The 20,225-nt window shown below is 43.9% G+C and overlaps 1 protein-coding gene across 1 annotated transcript in view; it reads right to left on the bottom strand.

Annotated features, from left to right (window-relative positions):
* Positions 1-20,225, bottom strand: part of LOC101470062 (BCL-6 corepressor) — an 84,827-nt gene that overhangs the window by 47,728 nt on the left and 16,874 nt on the right. The window contains exon 2 of the mRNA XM_024798869.2: positions 11,817-11,896. Within this exon, the coding sequence (XP_024654637.2) occupies positions 11,817-11,819 (3 nt within the window). The 5' untranslated portion in view covers positions 11,820-11,896. The remainder of the gene's footprint in view (positions 1-11,816; positions 11,897-20,225) is intronic.

Genomic DNA, 20,225 nt, shown 5'->3' with positions numbered 1-20,225 from the left:
GACTTTTGCTGAAGACTAAGTATCCCACACTGTCAGCTGGATGTTAGTGGGCTCTGCAGTGCAGACGATTCTCCCTTTAGTACAGTACATACTCTGAAATATATGGTTAAGCACCACATGGTTAAATTCGCACTTCAAGGACAAACGGGAATGAAGAGAGGAAAAAAGAATTTTGTCTATTTAGGGGATCTCAACTGCAAGACATAAAGCCTGTGATTTCATTTTCCTGTCATGGAGAAAAATAAGAGCACTCTTTCCTTTTATTTATTTATTTTAGTATTCCTGGATGACATACGACGCCCGGAGCTACTCTTTCACTCTCTCTCTCTCGGCAGATCCAGGAAACAGAGAGATGAAAAAAAGAGAGGAGGCAGGGGGTGAGAGAGAAGAGCCAGAGACAGAGGGGGAAAAAAGGAAATGCTATAAACAAAGAGAGGGCAAGAGACAAAGGGAAAGCATGGCAGAAAAAGAGAGAGAGTCAGGGAGCGCAATATTGAAAGAAAAAAAGCAGCCTAATTGAATTTCCTGTCACACGGCGTGGTGAACCATCTCTGATTGGCTATCAGCCGCAGGGCCATTAGGAAATTATCCAGACAGCTGGGTTGCCGCCTGAGATGAGAAGGAGGAGGCAGAGATCCTTCACTCGCTCTGTTTTTTAAGGCACCGAGAAAGGAGAATGGTAGAGACTGAAAAGTGTAGCTAAAGGAAAATTAGGGTTAGAAAGCAGCTCGGAACAAAAATTAAACAAGATAAATCAGGCATTTATTTATTATAGTTAGACGATAACAGATCTATTTTCAAATTGCCATTAATTTCAAAAATCCTTGTGAAAGTTGTCGCTCGTCTTCTCCTTCAGCTGATTGAGGGAAACAGTTTCTTTGATAGATTCCAATCTTGAACCGATGAAGCCACAACAATGAAACAGCATACCTGAAAATCACTAATGATATATTTACTTTTATCTGAGGGCATAAGAATATAATATTCCATTTTAGTTCCTTAGTTCCATTTTAGACTCATTTGAAGCCATTTAACACGTTAGTGTAATCTGTAACAGATTACAGAATTGGGTTGGCAAGAATGTCACAGTTCTAAATGGTTTTCATTTTTATCTGACCAATTTCATTCAATAATTTGGATATTTTAGTTATTTTAGATATTTAGCATTTTAATTTTCTCCTGGCTTGATTAATATAGCTCACTATAGCTCATGTCTTTCTCAAGCCTTTCTCTTCAGTTGGCCAAGAAATGATGCAAAAATTAGGTGGTGCTTGGGCATAACCTCTATTCTTGCTTCTCTTTGGCTTCCACTAAAATTTAAAATAAAAAATAAATTTAAAATAATCCATCTTAAAATTCTATTATTAACATAAAAAGCTCTATATGCCCAGGCTCCTGCTTATATGGCCGAGCTCTCAAGTCACCTGACCAGGGTCTTTTAACTGTCCCACGTTCTTATTTTAAATCCAGAGGTGAACACTAGGGCTGGGCAATGTGTTGCCCTTAAGGCATTTCTCTGAATAAATAGGTTCATAAGTTTGAAATAAATAATTCTAAAAAGATTTGCCATTAAAAAATTAATATGTGTTGTTAAAATGAATAATTCATGCTTTACATACGTTTTAGTTAAAAGGAAAATTTCGCTAAAATGTATTTCCTGTTCTGGCGGGGCACTTCCGGTTCCGGTCAAGTACTTCCGGGTTTTGGTCAAGCACTCGGTTTTGCTGAGAAACAGGCTCCTCATGCTAAAGGCAGTATGGAGATGTAATCAAATGCCATCTCCTCCGAATTATCAGGCTGGAACGCCGTAAGTTACTTTATATGACAGTTTATACAGATAACTTTGGATATTGATGTATATTTTTCTAACATGAATGTTTTAGTAATGCACTTTATTGATGTAAACATCCATCTGCCTGTTGAGATGGAGTTTATTTTCTGTCATTTCAGTTTTCACCACATGTTCATGGAGACAATTAAACAAGCTGCAACTAAACTCCAGGGTCTTCATTTGTGGTTTAACTCGGCGTCACCAACATCCTCGTTGAAAACACTACAGTGAAAAGGCGCCTACTGATGATTCATCACGTTCAAAATGGCATCCAGTAACAAGTCTGCATACAGTTTAAGGACCAGCCGCTCATCTGGATCAGCAGTAAGCGCTGCCCATGCTCGAGCTAAAGCAGAGGCTGCCAAGGTGAGAGCATGCTATGCAACAAAAGAAGCACAGTTAAAGGTTGAAAAAGCTCAAAGCGAACTGAAAAAGGCAAAAATAGATGCGGAATTAGAAGTGTTAACATTACAGAGGGAAGCTGATACTGCTGTAGCTGAAGCAGAAGTGCTAGAGGAAGCTGAAGCAATACAAGAAGAACCTGAGAGTAGAAAATCTCCATCAGAAAGTGTAAAATTAGAACGTACAAATGAATATGTACGATCTCAAATGCTATCTCCCAGTCCACAAAAATTACCAACCACTTCTTGCCCCCAAGCAAGCTCACCCAACACATTTGTAACGTGGCATCCCTCTGAAGAAGGCAATTTAGAGCCACAACCCATCGACTCTGAAACAAGGCTTACCAAAGATAATATCGCTGCTCTAAATAAGCCAACCCAGCTGAAAGGTGAAACAAAACCTAAAGTGGAGAAACAAAATACCCCTCTCAACCCATGCGGCTCACCATTCATACCTCAACATAACTATAACACCACAGCCAGCATTTTAAATCCAGCAGAGCCCTTTGCCCAATACATGGCACGTCGAGATTTAATAATCTCAGGCCTTTACCAGTTCGACGATAGGCCAGAGAACTACAGAGCATGGTGCTCTTCGTTTACCAGTGCAACAGCTGAGGTCCGACTCACCCCCATTCAAGAGCTAGATCTCATGACGAAGTGGTTAGGGAGGGAGTCAAGTGATCAGGTGAAATGCATACGTTCAGTATATGTCAACAACCCCACATTAGCTCTATGCAAAGCATGGGAAAGACTGAATGAATGTTATGCAGCATCAGAAACAATCGAATGGTCACTTTTCCAACGGTTGGACAGTTTCCCCAAAATAACAGTCAAAGATCATGTCAAGCTACGTGAACTAGGAGATTTACTGCAAGAGATTCAAGGCGCTAAGGAAGACGGCCATCTGCCTGGTCTACTCTATCTGGACACTTCTCGTGGAATTAGCCCAATCGTAGACAAACTCCCATATGGACTTCAGGAGAGGTGGATGTCACACGGCTCTCAATATAAAGAGAACAACCAAGGCTGTTTCCCACCTATTGAGTACTTCTGTGAATTCATATGTAAAGAGGCAAAGAAATGCAATGATCCAAGTTTCCAACAGCAAAACTTAAAACCAGAAAAACCTTTTGCAAAAACTTAAATTCCAGCAAGCCAATTACTGTACACAAAACCAATATTTCTCCCCCTAACAAGGACTTTAACCGGAACTGCCCACTGCATAACAAGCCACACCCGCTCAAAAGATGCAGAACATTGAGGAATAAACCACTGGACGAAAGAAAGGCCTTCCTCAAAGAGAAAGGAATATGCTTCAGATGCTGTTCTTCAGACACTCATCTTGCGAAGGAATGCAAATCTTCAGTAAAGTGTTCTGAATGTGACAGCACAAGTCACAACGCAGTCATGCATCCCGGTCCTCCACCACAGACCAACAAGGCTCCACCTCCAGCACAAAAGAATGGCGGGGAGAGAGAAAACAGTCATGACACGGTTGATGTCACAACAAGCTGCACAGACGTGTGCGGTCCAGGTCAGTGGGGACGTTCATGTTCCAAGATATGTCTCACATGGGTGTACCCTAAAGGTTACAAAGACAGAGCTGTTAAGGCATATGTAATACTAGACGATCAGAGCAATCGTTCTTTAGCCAAGCCTGAGTTCTTCGAACTTTTTGACATTAAAAGTGAACCTTTCTCCTACAATCTTAGAACATGCTCTGGTGTTGTAGAAACATGGGGTAAAATAGCTGAAGGCTTTCATATCGAGTCACTGGATAGGTCAGTGGTGATCCCTCTACCATCGCTCATAGAGTGTCAGGACATTCCTAACAATAGGAATGAAATCCCAACTCCCAGCGCAGTGCTACACCAGCCGCACCTCCGTACCATAGCAAAGTACATCCCTGAGCTAGACCCTAAAGCCGAAATACTCCTGCTACTAGGGAGAGACATTTTACAGGCACACAAGGTCAGGCAGAGAATTAACGGCCCCCATAACGCCCCCTTCGCCCAGCGCCTAGACCTAGAGTGGGTTGTAGTTGGGGAGGTCTGTCTGGGTAATGTTCATAGGCCTACAGTCAGCACACTGAAGACAGTCGTTCTGGAAAATGGCCGCCCTACAGTTTTCAAACCATGCAATAGCCTTCTGCAAGTCAAAGAAATGCCACACACAAACAGGCCAGGTAAAGCGCCCGAACAAACTCTGGGTCAAACGGTTTTTAACCGGACAGATAACGACAACAAACCAGCTCACTCAAAACAGGACACTCTCTTTCTAAAAATGATGGACAATGCTATGTACAGAGACGTGGACAACAGTTGGGTCGCCCCACTTCCATTTAAGGAACCCCGCCAGCAATTAACAAACAACAGACAGCAGGCGGCCACAAGGTTCTCCTCCTTAAAACGCACCCTTAATAGGAAACCTGAAATGCAGGAGCATTATGTGGCCTTCATGAAAAAAATCCTCTCCAATGGTCATGCCGAGGTGGCCCCCCCACTGGAAAAGGGAGAAGAGTGCTGGTATCTTCCAACATTTGGAGTCTACCACCCACAAAAACCCAATCAGATCAGGGTTGTCTTCGATTCTAGCGCCCAGTACTTGGGTGTCTCACTTAACAATGTCCTCCTTACTGGCCCTGATTTAAACAACACACTTGTCAGAGTTCTTCTCCGCTTCCGGACAGAAAGTGTTGCAATCATGGCAGATATACAGCAAATGTTTCACTGTTTTATGGTACGCGAAGACCACCGCAACTTCCTCCGTTTTCTGTGGCATAGGGACAACGACCTAAACAACGAAGTTGTCGAGTACCGGATGAAAGTCCACGTGTTTGGCAACTCAACATCCCCCGCTGTTGCCATTTATGGACTATGCAAGGCCATCAGAGCAGGTTCGAAAGACTATGGTGCAGATACAGTAAAGTTCATGGAGAGGCACTTTTACGTAGATGGCGGCTTGATCTCTGTCCCCTCTCCTGCTGAGGCTATAGACTTGCTTCAAAGAACACAAGCCTCACTCGCTGAATCCAACCTATGCCTGCATAAGTTCATTTCCAACTCTCAGGCAGTTATGCAGGCCTTCTGCCCAGAAGATTGTGCTCCTGTCATTAAAAACTTAGATTTAAGTGGTGAAGAGACACAATCCCAGCGAAGCCTTGGACTCATTTGGGAAATAACAAGAGACACATTCACTTACTCAGTGGCCACCTCAAGCAAGCCATTCACTCGCCGTGGCGTATTGTCCTCTGTCAATAGCGTCTTCGATCCCCTGGGCCTATTGGCACCCGTTACAATCCAAGGAAGGGCCCTACGCAGAGAGCTTACTTCAGAATGTTCAGATTGGGACGTACCCCTTCCAGAGGACAAACAAAGCAGATGGAAACGTGGAGAAATTCCCTTCAGGATCTAAGAGAACTACATGTTCCCAGAACCTACACATCCACCTCACTAAGTCGAGCAAAGCGAAAGGAACTGTGTTTATTCTCAGATGCATCTACTAAGGCCATAGGAGCTGTAGCCTACTTAAAGGCAGTTCAAACAGATGGGAAGGTCAAGGTTGGGTTCATAATGGGCAAAGCAAAACTAGCCCCACTGTCAGAACCTACAATACCAAGACTTGAACTATGTGCAGCCGTCTTGGCAGCAGAAATGGCTGACCTCATTCAAGATGAGTTGGACTTAGACTTTGATGCAGTGCACTTCTATACGGACAGTAAGGTAGTGCTTGGCTACATTTGTAATGAGTCAAAAAGGTTTTACACATACGTTCACAACAGAGTACAGCACATTCGCCAGTCATCAAAGCCAGAACAGTGGCATTATGTGCGCACAGAGGAAAATCCAGCAGACCATGCGTCTAGGTCACTGTCGGCATTCCAACTAAAAAAGTCCAGTTGGTTCACCGGACCACCCTTCATCCACCATCCTGCCGCAGAGACAACACAACTGAGTGGAAGGTTTGACCTGATTGAACCAGATAAGGACTCAGAAATTAGACCAGAAGTAAAAACTTACGTCACTCACCTCCAAGTACTCATCTGTAAGCGTTTTGAGCACTTTTCTACTTTTCAGTCTTTAGTCAGAGCCATAGCAAATCTTATCCACATTGCAAAGTCCTTCAATGGGACTAATCCAAACAAAAAATGCAAAGGCTGGCACAAATGTCATCTGCCTCAAACTCCAGAAGAGAATGCTCAAGCAAAAACTGTAATCTTCAAAGAGACACAGAAGGCATACTTTGAAAAGGAACTTTCTGCCCTTGATGCTGGCAAGCCAATCTCAAAACAGAGCCCCCTCAAGAAGCTCAGCCCAATGTTACAGGACAGTCTCATTTCTGTTGGAGGCCGACTCAAACACGCAGAAATTGAGAGTGTTGAAAAGAGCCCAGTAATTCTTCCAAAAAACAGTCACATCTCCCTTCTGCTCACTCGCCATTACCACGAGCTAACAAGGCACCAAGGTCGTCATCTGACGGAAGGAGCAATCAGAGCTGCTGGGCTGTGGCTTTTAGGCGGCAAAAAACTAGTCAATTCAGTAATCCACAAATGTTTAACCTGCCGCAAACTACGTGGAAAACAAGAACAACAACTCATGGCGGACCTACCCCTACCACCTGAACGCCTAAAAACTTGTCCTCCTTTCACCTACGTCGGCCTTGATGTCTTCGGACCGTGGTCCATAACAACCAGGCGTACCAGGGGCGGAGTAGCTGAAAGTAAGCAGTGGGCCATCATGTTTACCTGCATGAGTTCGAGAGCTGTGCATATTGAGGTAATCGAATCTCTGGACACATCCAGCTGCATAAACGCCCTCTGCCGCTTCTTCGCTCTGAGAGGCCCCGCCAAACAGCTGCTATCTGACCGTGGCACCAATTTTATTAGCACTTCAAAGGAACTTGGAATGGATAAATCACTCCAACCGTACCTAACTATCCAAGGCGGCAGTTGGGAGTTTAATCCACCACACGCATCCCACTTGGGAGGCTCTTGGGAGCGCATGATCGGAGTCGCCCGCAGAATCCTGGACTCCATGCTACTACAAAATAAGGTTCAACTGACTCACGACGTGTTATGCACACTCATGGCTGAGGTTACAGCCATAATAAATGCAAGGCCGCTCGTCCCAGTGTCCTCTGATCCAGAGAACCCTTTCGTCCTATCCCCTTCAATGCTCCTTACGCAGAAATCTTGCCTCCTATCCCCACCTGGAGACTTTTCGGATAAAGACCTCTACAACAAACAATGGAGACGGGTCCAAGCCCTTTCCAACCAGTTGTGGACACGCTGGAGGCGAGAGTATCTACCCACATTGCAGCAAAGGCAGAAATGGACCGGGTCACGCAGAAACCTCCAAGTTGGTGACCTGGTTCTGCTCAAGGACAAGCAGGTTGCACGAAACAGCTGGCCCATGGCCAGGGTCACTGCCACATTCCCAAGCAAGGACGATCGAGTAAGGAAAATTGAGGTAAAGACATGCAATCAAGGGTGCATAAAGACATTTATGCGACCAGAAGTTATCCTCCTCATGCCAAAAGACTGAATGCATAATGTTTGTTTAGCTTAGTGGCCTCCCGAAGCCAGGCGGGGAGTGTGTTGCCCTTAAGGCATTTCTCTGAATAAATAGGTTCATAAGTTTGAAATAAATAATTCTAAAAAGATTTGCCATTAAAAAATTAATATGTGTTGTTAAAATGAATAATTCATGCTTTACATACGTTTTAGTTAAAAGGAAAATTTCGCTAAAATATATTTCCTGTTCTGGCGGGGCACTTCCGGTTCCGGTCAAGTACTTCCGGTTTTTGGTCAAGCACTCGGTTTTGCTGAGAAACAGGCTCCTCATGCTAAAGGCAGTATGGAGATGTAATCAAATGCCATCTCCTCCGAATTATCAGGCTGGAACGCCGTAAGTTACTTTATATGACAGTTTATACAGATAACTTTGGATATTAATGTATATTTTTCTAACATGAATGTTTTAGTAATGTACTTTATTGATGTAAACATGCTTCTGCCTGTTGAGATGGAGTTTATTTTCTGTCATTTCAGTTTTCACCACATGTTCATGGAGACAATTAAACAAGCTGCAACTAAACTCCAGGGTCTTCATTTGTGGTTTAACTCGGTGTCACCAACATCCTCGTTGAAAACACTACAGGCAATATGGCCTACAATCCAAATTGCGGTATAATTTGAAGCATGTGCGGTAACGATATATATTGCGATAAATAGATCTTTTCTGTATACCAGCGGTCCCCAACCCCCGGGCCTCGGACCGGTACCGGTCCGTGAGTTGTTTGGTACCGGGCCGCGAGAGTTGAGGCTCAGGTGTGAAATGTATAGTTTTCAGGGTTTTTATTGGTTTTCAGCGTTATTTTGTTATCGATTTTATCGTTAACTCGGTTTTCCTGGGTCTTTTCACGTGTGTTATGAATAAATCTTCGGTACCGGTACTAGTTTTATTTTGTTGCATTTAACCTTAAAGGCCGGTCTGTGAAAATATTGTCGGGCATAAACCGGTCCGTGGCGCAAAAAAGGTTGGGGACTGCTGCTGTATACCATATTTTCTGCACTAAATGGCGCACTTAAAATCCTTCAATTTTCTCAAAAATTGACAGTGTGCCTTATAATCCGGTGTGCCTTATGTATGAATTCTGGTTGTGCTTACTGACCTCAAATTTTATATGTGCGATTTTACGTGGTACATGGCGCTCAAAAATCTGTCAAAAATGTTTTACTACGACTTTGGTAAGCTACGACACTGTACCGCTTGATGGATTGTTGGAGCATTACAGCTACCATAGTCAGGAGCCTCGTGCAGTGTCGCCAACTTAGCGACTTTGTGGCTATATTTAAAACGTACAGCTCTGCTATCACTTCCAACATAAATGAAGACAGAAAACTAAACAGCAGTGACTTTTTTAGGGTTACTGATGTTGGGCTAGCTGGTATATAATGATGTGCTACGTGATTGCTAGCAACACAGCTATGTTAGCATAACATAAACACATTTACGCTGGAGGATGAATGTTAACTTTTTTCCACTCGATGAAAGTTAACGGGAGGGTTCCTGATGATTAGGGACAAATGCAATCGCATGGCAAGATGCTGTAAACTAACTAAACTTCAGTCAGGAGAACAGCTGAGTAAATCCATCCACAATATGAGGCTAGTCATTAATATGCTGCAACAACATGGGAATAGAGCAGCTGCGAGAGAATTCAACATTAATGAATCAATGGTATGAAAGTGGAGGAAGCGCAGTTTTTGGCTTTCCTCATATTCCAAAACGTGCTTCGTCTCTTCGCTATTACTGTCGCCAGGCATAATTTGCAGATAATATTTTTCTGCTTAACATCCAACTGCTTAAACCCAAACCAGGTGCATATGACCGGCATCGCACCGTTCTTCTTTATGAGCACCGTCTCCTCCTCTTCATGCTTGCAGCCGCTGTGATGCTTTCAGTCAAAACAGGTGCAGCTTGATGACACCATCAACATGTGCTATCGTGGTAGAGCAGTATAGTCAAAATCTCTATCGTTGGCCAAATTCATATTGTTTCTACCGTATACCGTTTATACCGCCCACCCCTAGTGAACACACTTGAGGTTGTAGCGCCCAAACTTTTGACCATTCTGCCAATAAGGTTTGCTGTTTTTTCTAAACGCACTCTAAACGGCACCTATTTGCTTGTTGCTGTGTTGTGCTACAGTGTTGAGATGTACGCAGACACCAACAGATATATACCAACAAACAACAACAAAGCAACACCACAATTAAGGAAATTTGATTCACATGTCCAAATTTAGAAGCAAACAAGCTACCCCAGGGCATGCAGCCTGATTATTTAATATCATATGTCCTTCCTCATTTAGGAAGGACATATGATTTAATTAAATCAAATTGCTGATTTAATTCTCTTCAGTGTTGCCCCTCACCTAGAAGCTTTTATGGTATAAATCCTAGTTCAGATCTTTCTCTGAGAGAGTTACTGCATTCACAAGATTTTCAGAACTTGTAACCTCAAATTTAAAGTTGAGGTCAAAGTCACCGATATTTTTAGTAGCTACATCTATGGCATCAATTTAAAAATTATACTTGACTTATTGTGGTCATAAAGCTGGTCATCCCCATTGCCCACCGGTGTGGTGAAGACAATATGCAATCAGCCTTTCAGGTGTGACGGAAAATACTGTATGCAATTTTTGGTTTTGTTAATTATATCTAAAATCACCAACCTTTGTTCTTGTTTTTTGATGTTTTACTTTGGTAATTGTGGTCACTTCCTTGAAAATTCAACTCAACAAATAATTAGCTTCTAAAGAGTAACTGCCAAACAGTTACTCTGAAACCACTGAGGTCATGGCTTAGACTGCTATTTCATGTCACGAAAAACTCTTGGAAATATTGGCTACAGTAGCTGTCTAGGGGAACAACAATCGACCGGTCGATCTTTGTTGCTTATCCAACATTTTCATTTATGTTTCCCGACTCCTGTATCGTAAATACCAAACTCAGACTTTCTCTAAAAATCTTACATTAAGTTGAAAAAGTTTCATCATCATTTCAACTTCATTCTGCATGGAGTGATTATCACTTAACCCTTTACAGCCGATCGGAGCGGGCACGCTCCATTTTGCGTAACTATTTTTAAATCCCGGTAGCTCTGCAACCACGTAAGCTAGCGCAATAATTTTTTTTGCATATGAAACCGGAGGAGTTGTACTTACATCTGATGCCATCAGCTTGTCCTAGGTCACAGTTTCCTTCCACATATAGCTTTGCAAAAACTGCATAAAAATCACTTGCAGCAACAAAAACATGATATTCCAGAAACACAATTCGCCGATCCGATCAGTTGTTTGTAACACTTCCTACGTCCATCAGCGCGAACTATCACATGACCGCATGACCTGCCCGAAACCGGAAGTGACGTCATTTTGCGGAAATGTAGTTTTTTTTACGATCGGGGCCTTATGAGCCTATACTTGTTTTAAAAAGTTATGTTTGAGTTTATGACTTTCTGTGTCGTTTCTGGGATGCTTAGGACTCATATTGCACTGCTGGAAATAGTTTATTTTGATGCATATGCTGTTATTTTGCAAATTTGCACTATAATATTTATTTTCGTTTTTCCTGCAGTGTATAAAAATTGTTGTATCTCAAAAATAAAACTATGAAGACACTCAAAATAAATTTCCTGTGGTGGGAAACTAGTTTGTGCAACTTTTTTGTATTTACAGTTTTGAGGGATAAGCCTCTTAAATTTCTCTAACTAGAAATATATGTTAAAAAAACAAAAACGATTTTCAATTTTTTTGTAGTTTATTGCACTTTTTTGCAATTTATGTAATTACTATGCACCTAATGCAGACATATTATTAAAATTTAGGCTGTAATGGTTGTATTGATGTATAGCAACTTGAAATGCTCCCAAAAATGGCTCCACAGCATGTAAAAATATAATATAAGCTCTGGCGGACTTGGTTCTATGGTAGGTCTTAAAGGGTTAAGTTCAGTCTGTAGGTAAAGCTCCGACAGCTCAGAGGAAAATAAACTTGAAATTGAACTTTAACCTTACCATGCTGCGGGCCTGCCTTCCGCTGGTTTCTGCTTCAGACGGAGCCGTCTGCCTCAAGGACGCCGCTCAGCCCACCATGTCTGTAGATGGAGAGAAAAACCACATGAGAGCAGGTCAGACTGAAACCACATGAGGTTTCTGCAAAGAAAAAGGTCTCACTGTGTAACACAAATCATTTCCTTTGACATTTTCACTACATTTCTTTCTTTCTTTTTAACCAGAGCAGGGATACTTCAGAAAACAGACTCCGTTTGATTTGTTGTACACACTTTTACACACACTACACACAAATTTTAACCTTTGTGTTTTAATTAAGCTGATGAACTAAAAGATCAGTGAATTCATAGAATTGCATTAAATATAAAAACTCCAGAGATTGTCATGGGCATTTAATGTGTGAATAGCAAGAAATATCATCTGTAGTGCTGTGCAATTTGTTCACATGCCTGAAAAACACGAGTTCAAACAGGCAGGAGTTGTTGCCTCCTTTTCAAGTAAGAACTTCACATAAAGTTTGGAAGCATTCCAGCTGCTGTTGTACAAAAGCAAACCTAATGAAGGTCTGAGAAGACGATACTTTGATAAAGTGAGCACAGGTGTTTGGAGGGTTGTGAAAAAAGTCAGTAGTAACTGGAACATCTGGTTTAACTATGCATTTTTCTTTCTATTCACATCAGACTTTTGTCCATGTCCATGTCAGATTTCACTGAAAGTTCTTCAGTATTAAAACTTTAAATGAGGTCAATCAGTTACACTCATACACAAGTTGACCTGAAGAAGATCTGAGAACCAAAATGTTGAATAAAACACCAGGTGGTGAGCTGTTGACAGCTCAGCACCTCTCTTTACCCACGTATCCAAGAAATATGGCTGCAGGTGTGATGATATGATTACAAAATCAGTCATCGATCCGATGTGGGTACAGGTGCCAATTGGACTTATGAATACCTTCATTATGGATAAGCTGTGGTTAGAACAGAAGTTCAATAACAGAACACCAATAGGGGTACAGATCAGACAGGTCGTTCCTTTCATTCACAACCCTCAAGGTATAACCATCAATGCCCATGTGAGAGTTGAAGTCCCCCAGCAGAGCAATAGAGTCCGTAGATGAAGCACTCTCCAGCACTCCACCCAGTGACTCTAAGAAGGCTGGGTACGTTGAACTGTTGTTTGGTGCATAGGCATAAACAACAGTCAGGACCCGCTCCCTTACTGAAGGCAGACCTGGGGACCACAACAACATAGTTGTTGGGGAAAGAGGGGAAAACCTCTGTCAGAGACGTGACTTTCTGATAAAAAGACAAATGTTCCAAATTCTACAATAATGTCAATAGATTTTTTTATGCATCTGAGCTACAGTGCTGTGCAGAGTGTTGAGACAGCCTTCAATCCTCCAAGTTTTTTATTGGCTGTTTTTTTCACTTCTTTTCAGTCCAGTCCTTGTACCTGGCCATTTTCAGAGGGGTGTTTTTTGTTTGTTTACCCACTTAACACCGGCCTATGAATCATTCAAGCAGAAAAAAGTGTGTCAACACATAACACACACATCTTAAATTGTGTCTCTGGGTTAGTAGCAGCATGTCACAAAAGCACATAATTTCTTCCAATTTCTTGAATGGCTGAAACATTGAATCTTGTTAGAAGCTGAATTCTGTAAAATGCCAAAAACAACAGTCTGATAGAGATAAAATAGTGTTTCTGCACTAACAAGTTGATTCCCAAAGAATTATTAGCTCAGGGGTGGCCAACTCCAGGCCTCGAGGGCCGGTGTCCTGCAGGTTTTAAATATCACGCTGGGTCAACACATCTGAATCACATGATTGCTTCGTTACCAGGCCTCTGAAGAACTTCCAGACATGTTGAGGAGGTAATTTAGCCATTTAAATCAGCTGTGTTGGATGAAGTACACACCTAAAACCTGCAGGACACTGGCCCTCGAGGCCTGGAGTTTGACACCTGTGTATTAGCTGAAAGCTTGAGATATCTCAGCATGGTGTGCAGCGAGTACTTACAAAAATTCGAGGGAAGAATGGTTTCAGTGGAAGGAAAGAAGCTATTCTTAAGAAAGGGAAATTGGAAGAAAGGGCTGAGGTATGCCAAATTATACAAGAACTGGATTTAAAATCAGTGTGTGATGTATGCGACACACACACACAGACACACACACACACACACCATTTTTGCTCACGTTTACGTTTTTATTTATAATAACAATGCGCCGTGACAGCTCGTCCCGGTCCAGCCCGCCTCCCACTCGACTGTGCTGTCACTATATAGACACACAGAAGGAAAACACTCATGACACAATCGCCACCACCTGTGGGTCACCTGCGTCCCGGTACCACCCCCCTGAGCTCACCGCTCCACCCCTTCCCTGCAGCTACGCCAGGGACCACACCTCCGCCACACACCCCCACCGCCCGACTGAGGCTGGGGAGCCGTCCGGCCAAACCTACCCCCCGCGAGCGAGAGAGGAAATCGTCCACGCCCATCTGCGCCCCGGCCTATGGAGCACCTTGAACTTAAAGGGCTGTAAAGCCAGATACCACCGGGTGATCCGGGCGTTGGCATGCGGTGGAGCCACTGCAGCGGGGCATGGTCCGAGCAGGGGGTGAATGAGCGCCCCAGGAGGTAATAGCAAAGGGAGTCGACTGCCCACCATATAGCCAAGGACTCCTCCACAGTGCTGTACCGCTTGGACAGCTTCCAGCTAATGTAGAGCATGGGCCGGTCAACCCCCCGTACCTGCTGGGACAAAACGGCCCCCAGCCCTCTGTTCGAGGCGTCAGTCTGCAGAACAAAAGGGAGGGAAAAGTCAGGAGTGTGGAGCAGCGGCTCTCCACAGAGAGCTTTCTTCACCTGCACAAACACTGCCTGGCACGGCCCCATCCACTGGACCAGATCCAGAGCACCCTTGCGGGTGAGATCAGTCAAGGGGCTGGTCAGCTCCGCAAACCCCGGCGCGAAACGGCGGTAGTAACCCGCCAGCCCCAGGAATCGTCTCACCTCCTTTTTCGTCTTGGGGCGCGGGCAGGATGCTAGAGCCGCCGTTTTCTCTACCTGTGCCTACCCCCCAAGTGGCACCTCAAATACTGAACCACCCTCCGTCCAACCGCACACTTCTTCGGGTTGGCCGTGAGCTCCGCCTGCCTCAGGGACTCCAGTACCGCGGCCACCCGCTACACATGCTCCGCCCAGGTGTCACTATGGATGATCACGTCATCCAAGTAGGCGGCAGCATACGCAGCGTGTGGACGCAGCACCCGGTCCATGAGGCGCTGAAAGGTGGCTGGGGCTCCGAACAAGCCGAATGGAAGCGTGATGAACTGGTACAAACCATATGGAGTGGAGAAGGCCGTTTTCTCCTTGGACTCTGCAGACAAAGGAATCTGTCAGTAGCCCTTGGTTAAATCCAGTGTCGTGAAAAAATGGGCCGTGCCTAACCGGTCCAGGAGCTCGTCGACCCAGGGCATGGAATAAGCATCAAACAGTGACACCTCATTCACTTTGCAATAGTTGACACAGAACCGTATAGACCCATCATTCTTCACCACGAGAACGATGGGACTACACCAGGCGCTGTGTGACTCTTCTATTACTCCCATCTTCAGCATTTCAGCCAATTCCCTCTGAACAATTTGCCTTTTGTGTTCAGGGAGCCTGTAGGGCCGTGAACGCACTGTCACGCCAGGCTGTGTTTCAAAATGACGCTCAATGAGAGACGTTCGGCCGGGCAGGGGGGAGAACACGTCCGCAAAGTGCTGTTGCAACGCTGCAACATCCACTCTCTGGGCCTGTGTGAGATGGTCATCACAATGGAGGAAGGCGGGAATGATAGAATTTGGTACCTCCAGCCCCAACTCATCTCTCCCCTTAACCAGGCTCACCAGAGAAGCAGACTCAGCCTCCCTCCATGCTTTCAGGTGGTTGAGGTGATAAATCTGCGTGGCCCCTCCCCTGTCCGACCGTGCGACCTCATAGTCAACGTCCCCCACTCGCCGTGTGACCACAAAGGGACCTTGCCATTTGGCGAGTAACTTTGAGCTAGAAGAAGGGAGTAATACAAGCACTCTGTCTCCCGGTGAAAATTGCCTGAGTCTAGCCCCTCTGTTATACAGGCGCTGCTGACGCTGCTGAGCCTGGAGCAAATTCTCCCATGATAACCTCCCCAAAGTGTGGAGTTTCGCTCTCAGGTCCAACACGTACTGAATCTCGTTTTTTGCGGGACTCGGACCATCCTCCCAGCTTTCTTTAATTAGGTCGAGCACCCCACGTGGCTTCCTGCCGAACAGCAGTTCAAAGGGAGAAAATCCAGTGGAGGCCTAGGGCACCTCCCACACTGCATATAACAGAGGGTCTAACCAACGATCCCAATTGCGTTCATCCTCGTGAATGAACTTTCGAATCATGGACTTTAAAGTCTTATTCAGTCCGTCAGTCTGAGGGTGGTAGACGCTGGTCCGAATAGATTTAATGCCCAACAAGTCATACAGTTCACACAGTGTGCGAGACATGAACGACGTGCCCTGGTAGGTCAGTATCTCTTTCGGGATACCGACTTGGGAGATGACCTGAAACAGGGCCTGCGCCACGCTCTTCACAGAGATGGTTCGCAGTGGCACGGCTTCCAGGTATTTCATTGCATAATCCACCAGAACTAGTACAAAGCGATAACCGCGTGCACTCCGGGGAAACGGCCCGATGAGGTCCATGCCAATACTGTACGTTCAAACAGGACCTCCATTAGAGGGAGCGGGCGCAAAGGCGCTTTTGGAATGGCCAGCTGATTAACAAGTTGGCATTCCGGGCAGGACACACACCAGTGGCGCACATCCACAGGTGTTTGGAGGGTTGTGAAAAAAGCCAGTAGCATTTCACTTGTATGGGAAGCTTAAAATGTACTGGAACATCTGGTGCATTTTTCTTTCTATTCACATCAGACTTTTGTCCATGTCCATGTCAGATTTCACTGAAAGTTCTTCAGTATTAAAACTTTAAATGAGGTCAATCAGTTACACTCATACACAAGTTGACCTGAAGAAGATCTGAGAACCAAAATGTTGAATAAAACACCAGGTGGTGAGCTGTTGACAGCTCAGCACCTCTCTTTACCCACGTATCCAAGAAATATGGCTGCAGGTGTGATGATATGATTACAAAATCAGTCATCGATCCGATGTGGGTACAGGTGCCAATTGGACTTATGAATACCTTCATTATGGATAAGCTGTGGTTAGAACAGAAGTTCAATAACAGAACACCAATAGGGGTACAGATCAGACAGGTCGTTCCTTTCATTCACAACCCTCAAGGTATAACCATCAATGGAGTCCAAATTATACAAGAACTGGATTTAAAATCAGTGTGTGATGTATGCGACACACACACACACAGACACACACACCGTTTTTGCTCACGTTTACGTTTTTATTTATAATAACAATGCGCCGTGACAGCTCGTCCCGGTCCAGCCCGCCTCCCGCTCGACTCTGCCGTCACTATATAGACACACAGAAGGAAAACACTCATGACACAATCGCCACCACCTGTGGCTCACCGCTCCACCCCTCCCCTGCAGCTACGCCAGGGACCACACCTCCGTCACACAGTGGTAACAGGTCTGATAGAGTGATTTTTAGGATCAAATCATCATCAGTATGTACAGAAGAGGTCCAACATTGTCTACAGCCATCTGTAAAACATGGTGAAGGCTCTGTCATGGTTTGGGGCTGCATTTCAGCCAAGGGTGTTCGGGAGCTTTGTTAAAATTGCTGAATTATGAACACAGAAAAGTACGGTGAGATTTTCAACCACAGTGCAATTTAATTTGGAAAGCATCTGATTAGCAACAGTTTCATTCATTTTTCAGCATGACAATAATCCCAAACACACTGTTAATTAGGGCTGCCACAAACGATTATTTTGATAGTCGACTAGTCACCGATTATTTTTGCGATTAGTCGACTAATCAGATCATCATCCATTAGACGTAAAACTACAGCTTATTGCACCAGCAGCATCTGCTCTTATATAACTATCATTAGCTTACAGCTTTAAGTGTTTAAGGTCTGTGCTAACTAAAAATAAAGACAAGATGATAGTTTATTACATTTTAATGAAATTTGCAGATTGTTTCGGTGAAGTTTAATAAACTCCTTGCTATCTAAAATATAACAGGACACTGGAGTATATTCTGGAGCATCTCACACTTCTGATAATCAGCTGTCTGCTTGACGTTTATTCAGCTGTGTAAAAACTATAACTTTAATCTCAGACAAACTGATTTACTCAGGAACAAATAAAATACTAAAAAAAAAGCCAAACAATAACATTTTAAGTTATCTAAGTGACTCATATATATTTAACCTGAGTAGCGAAAGACGGCGGTGGGTTTGAAAACGATTTGCGGGGAGTCCGGTGTTCTCACGGCGCTAGTGAGCCTAGCCCCCGGCTCGCTAACGAGCTAGTGGGTAACAGATGTCTCCGAAAACGTCGGAGCGCTTTTGAAAATATGTGGTGTCCTGATAAACTGAGCAGATATTTGAGGTTTACACAGCTACATTCTCGCCTGAAAATATGTTAAACGTTTATTTTGTGACCCAGAAAGAATAATAAGAGTAACATTAAAACTAACTAGCTGCCGCCATTGTTGGAAACTGCGGTGGGCCGCTCTATGAATTCTGGGACACAGCTGCTTCTTCTTCTTCTTCTTCGGGGTTTAACGGTAGCTGACATCCTTGTACATGCAATGCTGCCATCTTCTGTTTCAGTCCGTTATTACACTCTTAAATCCTGCCACTTATTCCTGCGTCTTTCGTGATCGTACAAAGTTTCAAACGACGCGTCGACTATTAAATCAGTCGTCGACGATTTTGATAGTCGACGTAATCGTGACTAGTCGACAAATCGTGGCAGCCCTACTGTTAATGCAGTAAAAAACATACCTAGATAGAAAAACATACAATGGAACCCTATCAGTCATGGATTGGCGTCCCCAGAGCCCAGACCTCAACATTGTTGAAACAGTGTGGGATCATGCTGACAGAGAACAGAACAAAAGGCAGAAACATCCAAAGAAGAGCTTTTATTGTCCTTCAAGAAGCCTGGAGAACTATTCCTGAAGACTACTGAAAGAAATTATAAGCTTGCCTATAAGAGTTCAGGCTGTGCTGAAGAGTGAAGGTGTAAAGGTGTCAAGGTTGCAAAACAGCTGCAAGCTGTGTTAATGCAGCTGAAGTGTTGCACAAAAGCCTGCTGCATAATGTGAGCCCACCTGTACCTTATGATTTTACTTTCACTCATAAAAGGTTAAAAAATGTAACGAGTTAGAGAAAGTCAATGTAGTCTGGTGCACGGTTTGGGCTTCATTTCAGCTGCGCTGACAGTGAAGCACACACACTCGCAGACACACACACCGTTCTCTGTCTGCAGCCACATAACGACGCTCGACATCTGTGTGTGCGCGCTGTGTTTTATCGCCCAGCCGGAGGACTGATAAGGCACGTCGCCTCTTTTCCCGAGGAACTCATAATCCAGCGGAGAGAGAAAACGTATCAGCGCTGCTCGGCAGACACGCACAGAGCTGCCTGACGAGCTGCCACACACACACTCACACACACACACACAGAGTAATTGATGGCTGTTAGGGAGCTGGGATTTCAATAACGGCTCTTATCTCCAGACCGCTGAAGGACAGCTGTGTGTGTGTGTCTGTGTGTGCACACGTGAGTTTGAGTGTGTATGTTCAAGTCTTTGTATGCTTGTGTGCACACATTGCAGTACAAAAACCGTCAAAGTGAGGACATCGTGGCTGCTTCAGACTTGGCATTAGCATTCACGTTAGCCTGGGAAAGCATTACGTCAAGTGTTACCAACACAGCTGGATCTGCTCACTGGGAAATTTATTGGCACAATTTGAGCCAAATTCTCAGAAGAGGAGGAAAGTTTTCTTTCATGTTTTTTAGATCTGTATTTTGAGTTTGTGCATAAAAACACAAGAGTCTGATTTACTTTTCACAGTATAAAAAAGATGTTTTTAACAAAAATACAAATTTTTTTCTTTGTCATCTCTTATCTATGTATTATTTTCCATATCTCAATTGGGACAGCAGCATTGTGACGTCTTTAAGCCTTCTCAGGCAAGAGATGATCTTCAATAATTTCACTGGACATCCAAATTAGCCAGCATCCCCTCTCTGTAAGGTCGTAGTGTCACATGAATTTCTTGTAACCATTTACTGAAGATCAGGCTACGTCACAGACTCTAAAGTAAAATAAAATGTATAATATCTTCCAATAAAACTCTGTGACTAGTTTAAAAATGTTGAAATACTAAAACATCAAAGCGCACAGTAAACTCACATAGGCTACAATAAGCCAACTAACAAGTTTTCATATTTTTTTCTG

The sequence above is a fragment of the Maylandia zebra genome, linkage group LG23 (genome assembly GCF_041146795.1).
Source record: "Maylandia zebra isolate NMK-2024a linkage group LG23, Mzebra_GT3a, whole genome shotgun sequence".
In the NCBI taxonomy this organism is placed as follows: Eukaryota; Metazoa; Chordata; class Actinopteri; order Cichliformes; family Cichlidae; genus Maylandia; species Maylandia zebra.
Note: the sequence above shows the minus strand (reverse complement) of the source record. Positions and strands in the feature narration are given on the sequence as shown.